The sequence below is a fragment of the Fusarium vanettenii genome, assembly GCF_000151355.1.
Source record: "Fusarium vanettenii 77-13-4 chromosome 1 genomic scaffold NECHAsca_8_chr1_1_0, whole genome shotgun sequence".
Classification (NCBI taxonomy): Eukaryota; Fungi; Ascomycota; class Sordariomycetes; order Hypocreales; family Nectriaceae; genus Fusarium; species Fusarium vanettenii.
The window spans coordinates 518,215-538,202 of NW_003315876.1; the positions used below are offsets into that span (position 1 = coordinate 518,215).

Genomic DNA, 19,988 nt, shown 5'->3' on the forward strand with positions numbered 1-19,988 from the left:
CAACGTGTTAATGCTATGCTTTATTGGGGAGCTTGGTTGCACGTACGCATCAGATCCAAGAGCTGAATCGGCGTCGTCAAAGTTGTCATCCTACAGCGAAATACATGCGTCAACGATCTGTCATTTATGATGGCGCAAAGCACATGGAAGCTATCATGACATACTGCGTCGTCGGCGGCGATGATCGGCTCGCCTCGTGGCGGGGAGGAGGACACCAGGGGTGCGGGGCTAGGGGATTTAGTGGGTGACTTCGTGGCGGGAGCGGGAGTGGTGGCGGGAGTGGTGGCCTGTTCTTCGTTCTCGTTGGCCATGATGACGGAGGCTGTTTTTGGGTGTACGAAGATGGTGAGAGTGTTTGTTGTACAGAGTGAGGTTGTGTCTGGGGAAGAATGGATTGAGAGTGGACGGGGTATATACTGGGTCTTACTATGGATCAGGACAGCTCTTTCTCCTCTTGACGTGGTGCTACTGCCGTTTCCAAGCATCCATTGACTGTGGACCATCAATCGCCAGGCGCGGGAGGCCGGAAGATAGGCCCAGAATAGAGACGGGCAGGGCATAGCGGGGGTAGTTCCATTCCTGCATCTCTAGATCTCCATCCTTGCAGCAGAAATTCTCCAATAGACTTCTATGGCACCAATCTGGTGGTGTTCATCTGGTAGCCGCCCCTCCACGGCAAGGATAGCGCCGGCAACCTGGCGGACGGGAGACGGGAGATGCGGCATTAGCTTGGGGTGCTAGAGAAGGAGGGGAAAAGTCATGATCATGATACGACGGGCCCACGTCAGCACAGCCGACCAAAGAAAAGTCCTGGCTCGCCGCAAACATTTCCAGCAAGGGAAGAATAGTTTGCTGATGTGGGAATAGCTTCGGGGTAGCCCAACGGTTGTGGGGCATTTACGCGGGTACGTATCTCACTTGACCGGGAATCACTAGAAGGAAGTAAAGAGAATGTATAGATTGATCAACTAAACAACAAACACACCAGCTTTGGCGCCTTTAAAGGCATCTAGCCATATTGCCACGCCGGCTGAAAAACCCTGACCAATTGTAGTCGTCATATGAAGGGTCAGACTCAGGGGGGTAGTCCCTCTCGACGGTACTCAACCACTCGTCCATGCCTACTCGATACCACCGGGGCTTCCCGTCATAATCTTCATCGCCTTTAAAGCCTCTGCTCCACCGAAACATCTTCCACATGTGCTGCCACTCCTCATCCTTCTTTAACGCCTCCTCAAAGGCCTCGGCAGACATTGGTCCCCATGCATCCCGGCGCTTCTGCAGCTCCGTTTGCGTGTACCACGCTCGCCAAGGGTTATACGGCTGTGAACCTTTGAAGGCGAACCGGTGCAGCTTCTTTCTATCGTGGTTCTCCCACCTATGCTCGTACTGGAGATCGACCAACCCAGTTCCGCTCATATTAAAGAAGCTCATATTAAAGAAAGGGGTTACACACGTCCACAGCTTCTCCCACGAGGCCTTCTGAAGAGCGAGCCCGGTGAGCGGCATCAACTTCCGCAAGATGGTGATTTCTTTCATAGCCTTGATGACTGCCTCTAATAACTCTCTCTCATCTTCCGTGATGGCCTCGTACCAGGTTAGAAGAGCTACCTTGGCTGAGAATATGTCGTCTACCTCTCCTATGTATGACTCCTCCCAACCCCAAAATCCGAAGCGGTCACCGTGGAGCATCCCCAGCAAATCCTCCATCCTGCAAGTATGCCACCAAGCGGTAGGGTTCCAGGCGTCAATTCCTTCACCTTGGAACTGGTACGGGGGATCGGGCTTGCGTATACCTTCATACTCGTCGAGTGCCACAGGGGGATCGAGATACTTGGTGCCGAGCTTAACCCCTCGAGTCTCGTAGTCCATCAACACGGTCCCTTAGAATCTCAGGGGGGCAGTGAGCCCTCATCGATAGAGACACCAAGTGACCCCTAACCTCGTTAAGATCTGAAGCCATACCACGATAGTCACCGCTGGAGATGAGGTAGTTGGGGATTGGATCCAACTCATTCCCAGGGAGCTTGTTTAGTGCAAACTTGGTAGCTGGGGTTGGGAATCCGCGACTGCTCAGGAGCCCAATCATTTTGGAAATCATGAGCATCGACTCTCTGTCTCTCACCTTTTGCAGCTGACTTGGCAAGGACCTGACCATGTGCTTTCCAGGCAAACGCTCGTTGCTGCTGCTTGCGTCATGGCCCCTATCTACCAACCACCTTAGAGCATCGTAGTGCTTCTGTTCAATAACATCTCCTGCAAAAGCGCTCTCCAACAGGCGGTCGACGGGACGGTGATAGGCGGCTCTTCTTTGACCTCCTGCACGCCAGATGGACCCAGGATACGGGGGACGCATTGACCTCGAAAAGGTCTTGGATGCATCTTTCTGACGGGGAACTTCCCAGACGTATTTAGTGGATGCTACACCGAACTTCTCGCATCGCCTTAGAATGCCTACATCGGCAGTCTCAAGACCCTTCAAGAAGATTTCCTTGCCATTTCGGCGATAGAAGATGTCGATGACGGCATTGCGTACTGCTACAGAGGACAGTGCCAGAGCCCATCCCGAATCCCCGGTATCTAGTAGATGATTGAAGGTCTGGATCAACAGCTCCGCTGGCAGAAGAGCGAGCATGCCATGCTGGGCAGGGCGAATCGGCTTACTAGGGAGCGATGAATCCAAAGGACTGAGGTCGTCCATGATTTACGAGAGGATAGCAAATGAGTTTTGAAGGCTGTTGAGAATGCCGAGGCTGTTACTTAGTGATGAATGCTAGTTGTTTTTGGTAAACCCGATCTATCAAGAGTATGCGAAGATTAAATACATGCTTCTCAACCCAACTTCAAGCCGACAATGAAACAGACACTATTGGGGTTGTTCTTTAAACTTGAGTAACATGAGTGATCCTTCAATGAAAATGAGAGAACATGCTGTGATGTTGCTGCCTTGCATTGATTTGTGTTCTGAACCATGGACAAAGATGGTCTTCTGAACGGAGCCTGAATGTAAGTTGCCTTTCTTTGTTTCTTTGGCCTTGTAGAGGAATTCGACTAGCCGTACAAACACAGATTACATTACCCACATGGAAGTTTTAGCAAAGTACACTGGTTAAAAGTAAAAGAAAGGGAATAAAATTAAATAGGAAGAGGTTCAGCCACGAGCACGAGCTCTCATGAGGAGCCATGAGGGATACAATCTGGGCATGTTGTCTCATACCACCGCCGATATGACCTAGTTGGACATCGATAATCAAAGTAACAACTCTAACACAGTATATTGGCATGGGGGTAAGCGTGCGTTGCCGACTTACACATGACCTGGCCTGCGCCTCTACCCGTCGCAGCTCTGGCCGTGATTTCCACCGCTGGACTTAGTCCTCACTCACCTAACTCCGTTAACACGAAAGACATTACGGATGAGTAGCAAACTCTGTAAAATGCGCGGGGCAACTGCCTCCCCAACCCGTCCATGTAGGGCAGGTGATCGACGTATATATATGTATGTAGATGTGCACTCGAGGAACCCTTGTCCCTTGCCTATAAAAGATAATTCCACTTGAAAGTGTTTCTTTGGTATGTTTCATAAGGATGAAGACCTAGACAAGACCGCCGACTTTGTTTGACTTGATAGGTTGACGAGATGCGCCGTTTTCAATTCTCATGTAGCCATTCCTCGCCAAACCCAAAGATTAGGGGAGCCATACTTAAGGCCAAAAAGATACGAGGGCATTGGCCCTTGGAAGCTATTTAGGAAACGGAGGAAGTAGTGGTATATGCAAGCATCTCAACACGAGTAGGGAACAAACAACTAGATCAAAACAAGTGCATTCAAACAATATAAAACCAGAAAACTCTGGCGTAAGTATACTATAGATGGCATGACAAATGAGATGATTTGTCCCTATTACGCCACAAATCCATGGGGTTGTGGAAACGCTTGAAGGAGAATCGATGCACCCTGTCGGCCGGGTCGCCCTCCTCATTGACCTTCAGGATCTCGGACTCATCCCTAGAGTCGGGGAGTGCTGATAAGAGCTCCCGCAAGCAGGCTTCTTCATCACGTCTGATCCAGCTGTTGTCCTCAATCTTTCGCAAGACTGCCAGGATTGAGAGGAGATGGCGCTTCTCGATTTCATCGATCCCTTGGTACGTGTCCAGCAGCTTCAACTTCCTCTCCCAAATATCACCAATCTCACCGTTGTATGCCGGCCTCCATATCAGAGGATCAAGGAGGTCATTGTAGAGTCCCACTACCAGGTTAGAATACTTGGTCATCAAGGTGTCTTCAACGTCTGGGCTCATGCATTGGTCAGGGGGCAACCGCGTGAGAGAGATCAAGGGTTGGGTGCATCGGAGGCTCTCCGGGCATCGCTCAAGAGGGGAAGTCAGTGTTGCGCCTTGTCGTTGTAGCCGCTTAAGAAATGCCTCGAGCACCATAGGCGGGCAAGCCGACCTCATCATCCTCTCCATGGGACTCTTGTCATCGAACCTTAGAGGCGCAAACTCTGAGAGTGACTCTCTGCTCCTGCACTTGTGTCCGTAACCCTCGGCGTTACCCTGGACAAGTATTTCTCGCGGGAAATTGAAGTCTCGCTCTGACAAGAAGCAAATGCTGATGGCAGCGCCGGCGAGCTTGGCCCTGTCAGTTTCTACCGCAAAGGCACGTAGAAACGAGTGCGGTATGTGCTTCATGGTCTTTGCGAATTGGAATTCATTGCCCATGTTTCCCGCAATCCAGTAGAATATGGGGATGCAGGCTGTGGCCATGTCACTGTCCTTCTCCACCAGCCACCATAGCATAGCGTAGCATTGACTCGGTGTCATCTTGTCCCTTTCAAAGGCAAGCATCAGGGAGTCAATTGGCCTGAAGTCAAAGCAACTGGACGTATGATCGCCTCGGTATGTTAATATACGCTCTACCACCCAGGTGGCGTCCGCAGGGGCAGCGTTGTGTTCGTCACATCGTTCAATCGTTGCGAAATCACCCGCCTCCAAGGCTAGGCGGAAGGTCTCGTAGTTTGAGCTTCGATAGAACTCGGCGCGTACGGTGATGTGCAACCCAAAGGATGTCAAGGCCAGGCTTTTCAAGCTCTGCCGATCCATATGCTCCGTGACGGAGAGAATGATTTCGCTGGGCATCTTGACAAGATAAGCATTGTCAGGTTGCTCGACCCGGTCCGGAAGCTTCTCCACTGGAGCCTCGTGGTTGTCTGGTCCTTGATCGTTTGTAGGTGTCTGGCATGAAGCGGCACTGCCGCCTTCACACTCGATTTCGGTGGCTTTGGATCCTTGCGGGTCAGACATGTTGATGGTGATTTGATTTCTCAAAGGGAAAGTTGGTGGGTTGATGTAAGTGTTGGATATGTTGTAATGTTGTGTTCAGGAACTGTGTGATGTTTGAATAGTGAACTTGTTTCATCTAGAGAAGCATGTTTATATCTCATATGCTTCAACGGATGCTACACCCAACAAGTTTTTCTTTGTCCTGCATTTTCTTTTATGATAAGAAATAGCAAAGAAGCTCCAACAAAATAAATGCTTTGCCCTCGACGGCTGCTGAAGCCCTTTCACTATTATATACGTGAAAGAAGAGTTATCCACTAGCGTACGAAGCCGCCCATCAATGGTCAAGTATCAACAAAGGACATATCAGCACTCAGGGGATGACAAGACTTTTGTTTCGTTTCACGCATAGTTGCTTGGAGATCATGATCTATCAGGTGACAGTGTCCAAGCAGAACCCATGGTGACCTCGGTCTTTCAAGCTCTACGGGGGACTCGCCTCTATCTTCGACGTGTCCGTATTCGAGCCGGAAGTATTCCTCCACTGAGTGCCACGAGAGACGCTAGCTATGAGAGCCGACCGGTGAATCTTTTTAAGCGATCTAGATATTAATCATATATGATAGTGAACTCGAGAAGATAATGCCCTTATTTGGAGAGCATTTAGAAAATGGCACAATCACAGGGGCAAATTAATTCAGAGAAAATTTGTTCCTTATTCATACCAAGATGACGCCGAGTGTTTATTAAGCGGCAAATCATCTAAACACACCCCTCTATAAGCACAACTCTAGTCTGACCCAGACACCTCCGACTCACCACTCCCTCAAAGGAATCTTACACCAGTCAGGATCTCTATCAATTAGCCAACCGGCATTTCTCCAGAGCCACTTCTGCGGCCAATCACTCATGATATTCACCGGCCCATTAATACGGTGCTGGCCCCTGGAAAATTTCCCACACGGAGCCTTCCTTAGACTCTGGTCCCAGAGCCTCTGAGGATCCCAGCTGACCCAGAGCACAAACATGTGCATCCTATCCTGTGGGTGTCGGAACTGAGAGTCTAGGAGTTCATCGTCGTCAAAGAAGTGTTGGAAGGACATGCAGAGCTCGTACCAGCAGGCTTTGGCGTCTCGCTCGATTTCTAAGCCGCCTGATGCTTCGGCTCTGGCTTTGATCTTTCGTAGGGCGGATAGAATAGCGACGAGGAGTCGTCTCTCTACATTGCTGATACCTTCGTATTCATCTAGTAGCCTCACCTTTTCTACCCAAATGTCCCCTATCTCGCCGGCAGAAAGCGGCCTCCACCTCTGTGGATCAAAGAGGTCATTGTAAAGCTCGGCCACCAACTCCCAAACCTGAGTTAGAATGGCCGGTGCCGGGTTAAAGCGCTCGTCGCCGTCATCTACGGGCTCACAGTACTTGAATTCAGCCGGACAACTGTTGCGAGGGCAACTCAGCTTGACGCCTTGGCGCTGCAGCTGCTTCAGGAAAGCCTCGAGAAGCGAGGGTGGACAAGATGATCTCATCAGCATTGTGATGAGATGGGGCGAGTCGTAGCTGAGAGGAGTAAACACTTCATACTCTTCCTTGCTTCTGAGGGTTGACCCTACACCCTGTACCAATCGCGGGAAGTTGAAGCCCTGAGATGATAGGTGGCATACAATCCTGGCGACACCGTCGAGCTTGTCCCTGTCTGTAGACATCTTGAAGACTTGGAGAAAGGAGCACGGCATGTGCTTCATTTCCTTGGCGAACTCAATCTGGGCATCGGTCTCTATGCCGCCCCAGGCCCGGTTATCAATGGACCCAGCCGTGATATCATAGTCGTTGTCGATGAGCCACTGCAATACCTCAAAACACTGATCTGCCGTTATTTCGTCCTTGTCCAGACCTAGAGTCAGGAAATGAATCGGGCGGTGGAGAGGATGCGAGAATAAACTCTTGCACTCACACTCCGTCATGGGGCTGTCGTACACCCGAAACTCTGCCTTCCAGACTCCATCAACAGGGGCAGCGCTATACATAGCACACCGCTTCAACAAATCTAGATCTCCCGACATCAAGGACTGACGAAAAAGTGCATGCTTCCTACTGCGATAGAAGTCAGGACGCACGATGCGGCGTAGGTTCTTACACGTCAGGGCCAAACTCTTCAAACTTGGCCGGTGCAAATGCTTTATGATGGCTAGGACAATCTCGTCAGGCAGCCTGGCGAGATTGGCGTTATCATACTCCTTCGAGACCGAAAGCTCCTCGAACGAAGTAGCTAGGGCTTCAACATCTTCCAGCTGGGGCGAGGCGGTGACCTCTTCCTCAGCCATTGCCTCACCGACATTCAACCCCTGAGAGGCAGATATGAGTATGCTGGTTATGCTTTCCACTAAGAAGAGAAAAATATGACGAGTTCTCGTTTGTTTCGTGCAATATTCTTTTCTCCGTAATCGCGCGATGTCGAGGTTGGGTTTGTAAACTCCACAGCTTATACTTCAACTGCTTCCCTGCCTCGACCAGGTTATATACTACGTTTTTCTACCTTGAGGAACTTTTCATGAACACAGGGGGATTGTGATAAGTGTCGTCTTGTTCTTGTTCGCATTCATACACACGTAGGACTCTTTAACACTGATGGCATGAACAAAGAACACCTCAAACAGTGACACTCACGGATATGTTTTTAGCCAGAACACTGATAATCAAGATGGCATATTCTGTAATTGGTCAATCAATTGTGATACTGGAGCTTATCAGAGCCTCGGCTGAAATTAACGGGTTCAATGGCGGACTCACGTTTATTCACAATAACCTTCCCTTACTAGGAAGCTAGTCGTGACACTATGGAGGCACGAATACCCTTAATCAACTAACATGATACATCTCGGTCCGAGCGACACTCGCAAAAACACACCAATCGTTCACCAAAAGCCCTGTCCCAGAAAACGTTGCTCCATAGTAAAAGCTCACGCCACGTCCGGTCATGCTTATTATTATTTCAGGGGATTGCCCACCGGGGCGAAACAACGGGATTCCGATCGCCCACGAATCAGAGGCCGTCGCCTCGCCCGATCCGGTAACCCATCCGGGCCTCATCCACCCCCGGCCGCCGCCGGACTGACCCGATGAAGGGGTTGGTACCGAAGTAGGGCTGGGAGTTGCGTCTGCTGCCGTGAGTGCCGTGCCAAGGAGACAAGAAGTCTCGGCAGGGACCGAGCTATTGGGATATATAGATGGACGACATCGACAACAACTAGTTCTGTTTCTACACCTCAACCCTCTCTCAACTCCTTCACCATGCCTTCCCTCTTCAAGACCCTCCTCGCCGTCACGGCTCTCGTCCCCGCCGCCTTCGGTGCCCTCCCCACCAAGGCCGAGGGTTTCGCCTCTGGCACCACTGGCGGTGGTTCTGCCGCTGCCGTCTACCCCAAGAGCGCCTCTGAGCTGGTCTCCTACCTCGGCGACTCTCAGGCGCGCGTCATCTACCTCGACCGCACCATCGACTTCACCGGCACCGAGGGTACCGCCACCGAGACGGGATGCGCCCCCTGGGGAACTGGCTCTCAGTGCCAGCTGTCCATCAACCAGAACGGTTGGTGTGACAACTACCAGCCCAACGCCAAGAAGGTCACTGTCAAGTACGACAAGGCCGGTACTCTGGGCATCAAGGTCGGCTCTAACAAGAGTTTGATCGGTGTTGGAAGCAAGGGTGTCATCAAGGGCAAGGGCCTGCGCATCGTTGGAGCCAAGAACGTCATCATCCAGAACGTTCATGTCACCAACCTCAACCCCAGCCTCGTCTGGGGCGGTGATGCCATCACCGTCGATGACGCCGATCTGATCTGGATCGACCATGTCACTACCTCGCTCGTCGGTCGCCAGCACATTGTCCTCGGCAACAAGGCTTGCAACCGTGTCACCATCTCCAACACCAAGATCGATGGCACTAGCTCCTGGTCCGCCAGCTGCAACACCTATCACTACTGGGGTATCTACTTTGCTGGCGCCAACGACATGATCACCTTCAAGAACAACTACATCTACCACAGCTCCGGCCGTGCCCCCAAGGTCGCCGGCAACACCCTCCTCCACGCCGTCAACAACTACTTCCACGACGTCCCCGACCACGCCTTCGAGATCGACTCCGGCAGCGTCCTCGCCGAGGGCAACATCTTCCAGAACGTCAAGAACCCCGTCGTTTCCGGCTACAAGGGCAAGCTCTTTGGCAGCACCACCGCCAGCTCCAACACCGCTTGCGCCGCCAGCCTCGGCCGCAACTGCGAGCTCAACGGCTTCGGCAGCTCCGGTGCTCTTGGTGGCACTGACACCAGCTTCCTCGGCAACTTCAAGGGCAAGACTATTGCCAAGGCTTCCAGCTACAACGATGCCAAGAACGTCATCAACACCGCTGGTTTCGGCAAGGCCTAAACGGTCCCAAAATAGGGGTTGGGGAGAGTTAGAGAAACAGCATAGACCTTCTTTGTATATAGACGTTACCCATGTGGCCCATAAGGTGGCCTTGTCAATACCAGTACATACCTCAGCTGTCTTGAAAGACAGTGGTTAAACAATTTTCAAGTCTCAATGAGTCTCATGCTGCGTGATTGCTATGTGATAATATGCTCCTATGAAACAATTTACGGAACTAAAACAGTATGCCATCCAACACCATGTAACGACCGAACCCATGCTAAAGCCTGGTAACACAGGCAACTCCAACAAGCCCAATGTAATGACACTTTATGCTAACCACCTCCCAAGCCAACCTGCTGATTTGACAGACAGTAACCTGAAGAGAACACCATCATCCATGAAACGGGCATCTCAGTGAGTGTATGTGCGTAGTGTATGTGCGATATTAAAGTCAGACAACCAGTCCTCCCTCTCGTGTCAACCATCCCCCGCTCCCACAAGTCATCGCATTCAAACTGGGAATGTCCTTCCATTCTTCGATCTGCCAATCGTCTTGTAACTCTGATACTGACCATCGGCTCCCATGACGTCGAACCTCTGCATACCCATAGAATCAGAGGTGAAGCCGCTGAAGTAGTAACCGATAACCACAACAAGATAGGTCAGCATCAGGATGCTGCCCTTGAAATAGTTGCTCTTTCCTTCTCCGTACATGTAGCTCAGCAAGAACACACACAGGATAACCGTCACCATATCCCACTGAGGGAACAGGAGGTTGAAGGTGTACAATGCCGCATCACCACCAGCAGGAACACCTGGCCAGAACGCAGAGTAAAAGACGAGCGCGGGGATCTGAAGCAGGCAGACCTGTAGAGCGTAGGCTGAACCGATCTCCATGGACAATGCGATGTTTCCGTTCATAGCGAACGAGATGGCGTTCTATACATGATTAGTGACTGTTGATAAGATCAGGATTGGATTGGGGCTTACCAAGAACTCAGTCGTGTTGGGTACAAGAGCAAACAGGGTAATACCAAGGAACTTTTGATCAATCGAAAAGCTCTCCAGGACAACATCCACGGTATCAACCAAAATCTCAGCAATAATGGCGTACAAAACAGTAGCTCCGAGGAGGATCACGGCACTCTTGGTACGACTCCAGTTGGGGGCGTCGTGGCCATGGCTGGCATGAGCTTCAGTGGCAGGGGGCTCTGTCTCAGCCTCATGGTGAGGTGGACGCATGGCGGCCTGGGGACGAGAGCCTGCAGCGTGGGCCACAGGAAGAGCAGATGGCCTTCTTGAGATACGCTCACGGGAGGCAATAGTAGCAGCAGTTGCGGCAATCTCAGCCACCTCACGGGCAAGGAGCTTGTTGTCGGCATCACTGAGACCAGGAACGTGAAGGGTGGAGCGAGCAGGCTCGCCGCCGCTGGACTTCGGGGGGACAACGTGTGGAGTCGAGGCAGAACCGTTGGAAGTAGACAGCACCTGCGTGGCAGTAGAGCCTTGACGAGACAGTTCTTCAGGTAGACCAGACTGCTTCAATGACTGGCCCAGGATACGCTTGTAGAGGTGAGAATCGCGCACATCGTTTCCACTGGCATCGGCAATGACCGGACCGTGAGCTTGGGAAGGTCGAACGCTGGATGAATGCATTGAATGCATGTGTTCCTCGTGTCGCTTCTCGTCAATCTCGGCATTCCAAATGACAGCCGCGTGCGTTCGGAGAGTGAACCAAAGACCAATGAGGTACGAGAAGAACAACATCGCTGCAGCCATGTAGCAGTAAGGGCGAACTGCCTCGAGATAGAATCTGTCGCTGAGTGAAGGAGCCTGCGAGAAGTAACAACGACGGCAGTCTCGGCCGCTATCCCCAGAGCCGTAGTCCTCACATTCAGTGCAGTTAAGCTCGTGAGTTCCGTAGATCTGGTAGAACAGAGTTGGACCAAAGGCACCAACCACGGCAAACAGTAACATAGTAGATGTAACACCGGCAGACCGAGCGTTGAATCGTTGCGTCTTTCGCTTAAGGGCGCCAAAGCACATCGAGATACCAGGCAGGAAGAGGATACCGGCAAAGATACTGCCCACGATACTTCCCTCAACAAGCTGACCCTTGCCTTGGGTCAGGGCAACACAGTACAGGAACACCTCGACCACAGTTGCGAAGAAGGCGTTGATAGCGGCACCGACACCCATGGAGGATTGGGCTGAGATGGAGGCAACGGCCTGTCCAATGAAGTAGGCCAGAGGGATAATGGACAAAAGACCAGCAACGAACAAGAAGGCGGGCGACGTGATGAAGCCCTCCACATGGAACACGCCATCGAGAACGAGCCAGTCGAGGATAACGAAGCCAACCACCACCATGAGGTTGATGAGGAAGATGTTGGTTCCGTCCACCGTGTACTTCCAGTATCTGGAGCCCACGGCACGGTAGGTGCAGAGCAGGATCGAGGACGTAGTGGCATCATCTGAGCGTACATATCTAATGTCCGTCTCAAAGGACAAGGCCAGGGGGTGTCGTCGCAGGTGGTCGAAGAGCAGGAATGTCGCCTTACCCATGGGAATCCAAAACACCAAGAACCAACAGATGCCAGACACGATGATGAGCGAGGGTGAGATCAGACAGTAGAAGAAGACGAAGAAGATGACTCGGCCAATGTTCCACTGGCCACGACCAAACAGTCTCCGCTTGAATCGAGGAGGCAGCTCAGAACTCTCAGAACTCTCACCACGTCGACCGCGGCCGAGCAGGCTCTCAGTCTCACTGGGCTCAGAATCAAGGCTTCTCCTCGAGCGCCCTATAATCGAGCGATTGCGATCAGGTCCGAAAAAGAGTCGTCCGTACTCGAGGTCTCCGCTCTGCCATTGCTCGTACTCTGAAATGCTGCGGCCTTCATCCTGATCCTCGTCCATGTAGGCCTCGTCCTTCTCCAGACGCACAAACTTGCCAAAAGGGTAAAACAGATATCCTGCAAGACCCCAGAGGATTCTCCCATACTCTCTCCCACTAGGAGCAGCAGAGAAAAGCAGACAGGTTATGGCGCCCAAAGCTGCCAGAGAGGCCATCCACCAACCGAACAGGAGAGTCCAGAACAGGTTGAAGGCAAGGAGCCAATTGCTCACTCTCCCACCAGGAGCCGAGTGAATATCAGCCTGAGCAAACTTTTGGATCGAACGATCCTTCTTGTACAGTGCAGGCTTCCATACACGGATACCGAAAGGATGGGTCTGGTTGATGGCCGCCTGTCGATCCTTGAGGGTGAAGCTTTCGGCCTCGCTAACCTCGCCATCAGACTCGCAGTCGACGTGGTCTTCTAGGTCCAGCTCTTCTGCATGAGGTTCTTCGTTCTCGACGGCGCTATCGGAGGGATCTTCGGTATCTTCATTGATATCCTCATCGTCGTCGTTATCATCGTTGTCGTCTTGGCGCGAGTGGACGCGAGACAGCTGTGTCGGGAGCTGCGGTCTGCGACGGTATGTCTGCTGGCGCTCAGCAGCGTCGGCCTCTACCTCGTGCGCCTCGTCGTCAACAGAGTAGATACCGCCGCGATGGGGCGTAGAGGATGGGCGTCGAGGCATAGGGGGCTTTCGAAGTCGGGTGACGGATCGCACTCGTTCAGGGCCCTTGGAGTGACGCGATGTTTGAGAGGGTCGAGATGATGTGCGTTCATGGGATGATTCGGCGGGTTGATTAGAGCTAGAGGGAGCCGGTCCGCTTATCGAACCTAAGAAGCTAAGATTACTCCTGGGTCCCTACATATTTGGCGAGAAACCTACCATAACCCTCAGGCCTCCGTCGCATTGTGTCGGTGGACTGAAAGCTCTCGGACAAGCCGTCGTCCTCGGTACGAGTTGTTGACTCGGCTCGAGCAGGAGGATTGCGCGTGTCTGCCGGAGACGTCGCACCAGACGAGTCGCCTGGGCGCGCAGCTGACGAGCTTTCTCGTCTCGAGGGATCCATGGTGAATGGTGACACTGGGGCCAGCGCAGGTCGACTGAAGGATACACGAGGTTGTCACGATGGCCTCGCGTGCTTTAGTAGGACGGAGGAGGCAAACAGAGATAGGGCACGAGTTGCAAAAGAATTTCAGATCAAGGTTATGCCTGTTCTTGAACGACGAATGGAAGCGGAAAGGGAATGCCGAGCATGCCAATGTTACGATGCAGCGCCGAGATACCGGAGGATGCGATGCCCAAACGACGAAGATCCGGGTCGAGTTGGGTTGGGTCGCGTTGGGTCTGGTGATTTAAATGAGCTGAGCTGAGATGTCGGGGCTTTGCTTTATTTTTTGCCCAACGTGAGGGTATTATTAAAAAAAAAAGAGGAAACGATAGACGGCGTCGCCGGGTGAGAAAACTTGTCTCGGTGTTGGCTGCTGTCTGAGACTGCGAGGAACCTGCCAAAAAACCACCACAGGAGACAAAGGAATACGACGAGCAGGAGGACGCTCGAAGGTGATGATGGGAAAGAGAGAATCAACAGCTGAAGGCGGGTCGAGCTATGGCACAAAGTATCAGCGCCGCTAGGTATCCTGCCCAAGGCAAGGAGGAGAGGTCGGATGTTTACCTGCACAACACCTCCTACACAAATCAAGCGTACACAATGGCAATCCCCAAAACCCACTGCACCCAGCATACCTGGTAGGTTCCTCTGCTTGATCCACAACTGGCCAACCTTGCTGCTCGTGATCAGCTAGCTTACCCAGGATGGCCTAGCGTGTCTGGATGCCCATTGCGCGTGCGCCCTTGTCCAGTGGAGGCAACGTCATTTTGCAACTCCAAGAGCTTGGTTGGCACAGACGCTGTCGTGCAGTTGTTGATGCGGATTGATCGAGGAGGAGATTGAGAGGGCTCAAAGCTGTGCCAGAAGAATTGGAGATGCCCAAGCAGAATAGTAGAGCAGCCAAGCATAGTAATAGCCGCCATTACCGAGCCGCCGATCAAGGCTATCATGATGTGACCTTGTCTAGATACCGTTGGTGTCTCGATCGACAAGGTTCAGGTGGGGTATCGCCTGCACCTCAGACTTGGAGTTGGAGTGCTGGGCTGGGCATGCTGGGCGTGGGTGCCGTGCCCACCGGCCAAGAGGTGTGCCTTGCTTTGCTAGGTACCCACCTACCCTAGACCACCTCACCCGGAGATCGGCTCAACGTAATCCCGACCACATGCAGCTGCTTGCACTCAAGCTGGCCTGTGCATTCGTCTGGGGCTTACGAGACAAGCTGTAGCCTTGTCATCGAGCTCCAACCTCATCGCAACCGACCCAGTCTCCGATTTCCATCATATCCTCCGCCTTCACTCCCATCCCGCCCCCTGCGCAAACCACGCAAACACCCTATCCTCACTCTACGAATTATCTACTTCGACATCGTTTCCCTGACGTCAAGGGAGCTCCGCCAAGATGGCGCTGGACGCGTACTACCACAACAAGATCGAGGCTATGAAGCTCGAGATCCTCAAGGGTCAAGCTGCACTTCGCCGCCTCGAGGCTCAGAGAAACGACTACAACTCCCGCGTACGATTGTTGAGAGAAGAGCTGGGTCTTCTGCAACAGCCTGGATCCTATGTCGGCGAGGTTGTCAAGGTGATGAGTACTAAGAAGGTTCTCGTCAAGGTGCACCCAGAAGGCAAATATGGTACGTTTACTCTACATTTCTTTCCCAATCGATAATGCTTACAGTTGTCCAGTTGTCGATGTATCGGATAGCGTCGATATCGGAAAGCTCACACCCGGAAAACGAGTCACTCTTTTGTCTGACAGCTACAAACTGGAAAAGATGCTTCCATCTTCGGTCGACCCTCTCGTCTCCCTCATGATGGTGGAGAAGGTTCCAGACAGCACATACGACATGATTGGTGGTCTGGACCAACAGATCAAGGAGATCAAGGAAGTTATCGAGCTTGGTCTCAAGCACCCCGAGCTTTTCGAGTCGCTCGGTATTGCACAGCCCAAGGGAGTTCTGCTCTACGGTCCTCCCGGTACCGGAAAGACACTGCTGGCACGAGCCGTCGCCCATCACACTGCCTGCAAGTTTATTCGAGTGTCAGGTTCCGAGCTGGTACAAAAGTACATTGGAGAGGGTAGCCGAATGGTGCGAGAACTCTTCGTCATGGCTCGAGAGCATGCTCCTTCCATCATCTTCATGGATGAGATTGACAGCATTGGTTCTTCGCGAGTAGAGGGCTCTTCTGGAGGCGACTCGGAAGTGCAGCGAACCATGCTTGAGCTGCTGAACCAGCTCGACGGCTTCGAGCCCACTAAGAACATCAAGGTCATCATGGCCACCAACCGACTCGATATTCTCGACCCCGCCCTCCTTCGACCAGGACGTATCGACCGCAAGATTGAGTTCCCCCCACCTAGCGTCGAGGCTCGTGCGGATATTCTCCGAATCCACAGCCGTAAGATGAACCTGACCCGTGGCATCAACCTCACCAAGATTGCCGAGAAGATGAACGGTTGCTCTGGTGCTGAGCTCAAGGGTGTGTGTACGGAGGCTGGCATGTACGCTCTCCGTGAGAGGAGAGTTCACGTCACGCAGGAGGACTTTGAGCTTGCCACAGCAAAGATCCTCAACAAGCACGACGACAAGGAGGTGTCGCTGGGCAAGCTCTGGAAGTAAAGAAAACGCAAGAGGAGGCGCCTTTTTCTATCGATCTATCGCTATTCTGTCTCTGCTGGTGGTACATCTGCCGGGTCCGCAATGGGGTCTGGTTATTCATAGATGGGATGGGACATGGCAGCGGGAGGGAGTTGTAAGGATAATCAATTGTACCAGCGGAAACAATGATAGCCAAGCGCATTCGTGATTCTTGCGTGCACGATTGAGTGACTAGTTGATGTCAGCTTGTTGGAACATGGGGTCATTCCAAGGATCTCAGCTCAGCTTGAGGTTTATGAGATTATCTCACGATAAGTAATACGCCGATGACAAGAGTAGTACGAGCGAGTTTGAGACCATACCAGAAGTCAGAGCTACCTGTACTTGAAAGTCAATGATACCCGGGACTGTTCTAGTAAGGACTCCTCAGCTCTTGATGGATAATAAGGGGGTATATGTTTTGGTTCAAGGTGTGTTGCCTCCACGACCCTTAGTGACACTCGCAGCTGGCACGGAAACAATATCTTGTAAAAGCTCATATCACAAACAACCAAAGAGAGCCATGGCATTATCTTATTCCGCATCAGCTGCTCCATTGACTTTTGTGCAGGTTTCACCCAACATGTCTAAATCCCTTTAGGGTCCCGGAGAGATCGCTCCGCTGACATCTGAGACCTAGACCCCGTGGAAGTTCTAGCCAGATGATTCAAAGGGACAATGCGCAAGCCACGTGTAGTCAGTTGTTGGAGCTTTTCCTTAACCAGGAGTTGAGTCGTCAGCGCCTCCAAAGCCTTAGCCGCAAGAAGCATTGCTTGTTGAATAGAAGCCACCGGAAATACCATCACCTTAGATTTTCCGCTTGTGGGTTTCATGTTCCGAAAAAGCCCAAACCGTTTGACTCTTGAGCGTCATTGACTCGGTCAGAGCAAGCCATGGCGTCGGGGTCTAGTCTGCCAGACTAACCAGATCCCCTTCCCTTAAAAACGCCAACCGGCTAAGGATGAAGTTATCCTATCCCACTCGGGTGCCCCGATACCCGCTGGTTTCAGAAGTTTTTTCTTGATCTCACGAGTCGTGCATCTAACGCTAGGTTCTGCCGCATTCCTTCCCGGCTAGAGTCTAACGACAGACGACGATAGAGCCATGCGTTGTTCCCCGTCTTGATGCAGAAGTTTGCCGGACTACCGGCACGTGCCTTGAGCCGGGTCATGACCTAACTCAACTCACCATGTGAGCCCGTCCCCGGACCCGCAAGTGTACGGCCGGGTTGTCCCCGGCGTTGGTGTATCTAAGCCAGAAACAAACCTGGCGGTGTGTAAAAAGATCGGGGAGGCGGAGAAGAGAGAAACACAAGCTAATTATAAGAGTGATGTGCTCATCATGACTGAGCACACGTGCCTTGAAAAGGGACTATTGAGTGCCTGGTTGATAATGCACTCAGGGCCCGCATGATGCATCGGTCGTTGGCCGTTTTTGAAACGGCCGTCCGTCTGTCTGTTGGGAGGGACGCATATTCTGGCAAGAGAGTTTCTGCGTAGCATGCATATGAGCTGATCTTATAGCTGAGAGGTAATTAAAACTAGATCTCGTACTGCAGTTGGGTGAGATGGATCTCTCCAGCCACTTGGCTAGTAAACTCTCGGTTATGTCAAGAGTGACGGGACAAGTTGTCTGAAAAGGCAGCTGGATAACCGAGCTTTACCGTATATGCCTATAACAAGTTGCCGAGCATGTTTTTGGATAGTCGGGTTGCTACACAAAGAGTTCTCGGAGGCGACAATACGAGAGCATCACTCAGCTTGAGAAGGTGGATGACACAGGTCTCGGATTTTAACTCGGCGATGATGACTACTATACCGATGAGACAATATTGATGACGTTGAGCTGCGTCCGAGAGCTCCCGTCGTGCTCGTATGTCTATCTCGGAAGCTGAAGCTCCCCTACGAAAGCTGACACTTTGACCTCCAAGCCCTGATGACCTAGCTCCGACGATGAGCTGAGAACTAGCTTTAAGACTATCGCATCATCAAGGGACTACCGAACGGCAACGGAGGTTGCGAAAACCGTCAGCTAGTCATGCGAGGTGAGGTTGGAGTCCTCTCTTCTCCCCCCGCTTACTCGATCGGGAATCAAATCGTCCTGCAAGGTGAACCCTTCGCCTGTCCCTGTTCCGCCTTGCGGGAAGGGGATGGGGGTGAACTACCCTCGTGGTGCTGTGAGAGGGCTTGCATGATCGGCGTGGCTGGCAACCACCAGGACCAGGGATATTGGAGGGGAAAAACCGCCCGACGAGGCAACTCCCAAGAGGCTGAGTGTGAGTTGAATATGTCATGTTCAAGAAGCCGCGGGCATCTCTTTTCTTGTTTGATGCGTTGTCTCTTCAGCTAGAGCATACCCCGTCAGCATCTAGAACGGTCCAACGTACGTCATTGAGGCAGGCAGGGCTTGCGACTATGAGGGGTCGCCTGGCTTCGGTAGGGTCTTCCGGACGATGTAGAATGCCATGTGGTAAAAATCCCTCCGCGTGGGGGGGACAAGAGAGAATTTAGAAATCACGCGTAGAGGTATAGCCGCGTCTAACAAGGCCTTGACCTGGGCAATTTCAACATGATCCTATATTAACAGACAAAAACAGGCTGTTCTCGTGCCCCTCCCGCTCCCAGATCCCAAGACAAGATTTCCAGGGTCCGCCTTGCTAGGGCTGGACCTGGGCGTGGCTACGTTGGACCCTCGAGGAGGCGTCTCGTGGCACCAAGTCTAGAAGACATGGGAAGAGAGAGAAAAAAAGCTTGGAATCGACGCCATCGTTTCTGGGCCGGAGGTTTCTTGGAAACTGGCGGTAAAGGGCCATCGCGCGCGGGACGGGGGGAGGGGGTTTCCAGGGATCTTTGACCCGAGTCCCCGGCCGACTATGAAGGAGGAATTCCCACTTGAGCGGTTCCGCGATGATTTTTTTTCTTTGTCTTTTTCGTCTTGAAGTAATCATGCGTGTACTCGTGTTGTACAAAGTCTTTGAATTACCACCCGTCAGAAGGAGGCTCTCGTAGAAGTGGCAGCTTAGAAAGCAGCACAAAGCTGAGCGAGCAGGCGCCGCTGATCCCAAACTCGCGTGCGACACCCCAGGCTGATTTGATAATCACGTCCAAGGGGGGGCGATGATCTCAGGGTCCAGGCCCTTCGATGTGGATGACGGTGAAGCGATGTGTGAGTGTGTGAGCTTGCTTGCTCCGTCCGACGAGGGAAGAAAGTGAAAAGGGTGTGCGCTTAACGTTGGAGGGGGACAGCCTAGTCGGGAACCGTAAGAATGGACGTGGGTGAAATGGCAGCCCATCTCCGGACGAGGCTGTCGGCTCTAGCCCCAGGCCAGGCCTGGTTCGATATCGCGTGTGGGATGGGGAACGGACGAATTCGGTCGACGGAAAGCCAATGGCTCAATTGCTTGATAGGGTCTAAGAAGGAAGAATGTCACAAGCATTGCATGAGTCGTCCGAGGGACAATGCAGAGAGAGTTCGGAGTGATCAATTCACCGAAGCCTCTGTAGACCAGTTACGCGCAAGAGAGTTGTCACGAAGTCTCGAGAACTTGCTGTCAAGAACCCCTAGGACAAGGCAACCTGTCAGCAAAGATTCAGCTCGTGATAGAGCTTCAGTCCTTGATTATCCTCTGGATCAAAAAGGCTCACGATCTGG

The 19,988-nt window shown here is 52.3% G+C and overlaps 6 protein-coding genes across 6 annotated transcripts; 2 read left to right on the forward strand and 4 right to left on the reverse strand.

Moving 5' to 3' along the window:
- Positions 1-999: 999 nt before the first annotated feature.
- Positions 1,000-2,701, reverse strand: NECHADRAFT_74145 (uncharacterized protein; the record flags this gene model as incomplete). Its single annotated transcript, XM_003049760.1, has 2 exons — positions 1,000-1,860; positions 1,943-2,701. The coding sequence occupies 2 exons, from the start codon at positions 2,699-2,701 to the stop codon at positions 1,000-1,002; spliced, it is 1,620 nt and encodes a 539-aa protein (XP_003049806.1).
- A 1,046-nt stretch (positions 2,702-3,747) lies between these two features.
- On the reverse strand, positions 3,748-5,304 carry NECHADRAFT_74146 (uncharacterized protein; the record flags this gene model as incomplete). The annotated part of the gene is made up of 2 exons (XM_003049761.1): positions 3,748-3,808; positions 3,869-5,304. The coding sequence occupies 2 exons, from the start codon at positions 5,302-5,304 to the stop codon at positions 3,748-3,750; spliced, it is 1,497 nt and encodes a 498-aa protein (XP_003049807.1).
- Positions 5,305-6,098: 794 nt separating this feature from the next.
- Positions 6,099-7,607, reverse strand: NECHADRAFT_74147 (uncharacterized protein; the record flags this gene model as incomplete). Its single annotated transcript, XM_003049762.1, has 2 exons — positions 6,099-7,177; positions 7,238-7,607. 2 exons carry the CDS (start codon positions 7,605-7,607, stop codon positions 6,099-6,101), a joined length of 1,449 nt encoding a protein of 482 aa, XP_003049808.1.
- A 967-nt stretch (positions 7,608-8,574) lies between these two features.
- On the forward strand, positions 8,575-9,705 carry NECHADRAFT_30203 (uncharacterized protein; the record flags this gene model as incomplete). The annotated part of the gene is made up of 1 exon (XM_003049553.1): positions 8,575-9,705. The coding sequence occupies one exon, from the start codon at positions 8,575-8,577 to the stop codon at positions 9,703-9,705; it is 1,131 nt and encodes a 376-aa protein (XP_003049599.1).
- Positions 9,706-9,882: 177 nt separating this feature from the next.
- On the reverse strand, positions 9,883-13,834 carry NECHADRAFT_65123 (uncharacterized protein). Its single transcript, XM_003049763.1, has 3 exons — positions 13,474-13,834; positions 10,681-13,421; positions 9,883-10,629 (listed from the first exon to the last, which is right to left on the reverse strand). The coding sequence occupies exons 1-3, from the start codon at positions 13,655-13,657 to the stop codon at positions 10,201-10,203; spliced, it is 3,354 nt and encodes a 1,117-aa protein (XP_003049809.1). The 5' UTR covers positions 13,658-13,834; the 3' UTR covers positions 9,883-10,200.
- A 1,126-nt stretch (positions 13,835-14,960) lies between these two features.
- PATPB2101 (26S proteasome regulatory complex, ATPase RPT6) lies at positions 14,961-16,505 on the forward strand. The gene is made up of 2 exons (XM_003049554.1): positions 14,961-15,332; positions 15,385-16,505. Exons 1-2 carry the CDS (start codon positions 15,098-15,100, stop codon positions 16,317-16,319), a joined length of 1,170 nt encoding a protein of 389 aa, XP_003049600.1. The 5' UTR covers positions 14,961-15,097; the 3' UTR covers positions 16,320-16,505.
- The last annotated feature ends 3,483 nt before the right edge of the window (positions 16,506-19,988 follow it).

Excerpts from the sequence above, each read along its gene's own strand:
- NECHADRAFT_65123 (XM_003049763.1), bottom strand. The coding sequence starts at position 13,657 with ATGGATCCCTCGAGACGAGAAAGCTCGTCAGCTGCGCGCCCAGGCGAC. Across the intron at positions 13,422-13,473 it reads ACGGAGGCCTGAGGGTTATG|GTTCGATAAGCGGACCGGCT; the intron begins GTAGGTTTCTCG and ends TTAGCTTCTTAG. Across the intron at positions 10,630-10,680 it reads CCAACACGACTGAGTTCTTG|AACGCCATCTCGTTCGCTAT; the intron begins GTAAGCCCCAAT and ends AATCATGTATAG.
- PATPB2101 (XM_003049554.1), top strand. The coding sequence starts at position 15,098 with ATGGCGCTGGACGCGTACTACCACAACAAGATCGAGGCTATGAAGCTC. Across the intron at positions 15,333-15,384 it reads GCACCCAGAAGGCAAATATG|TTGTCGATGTATCGGATAGC; the intron begins GTACGTTTACTC and ends ACAGTTGTCCAG.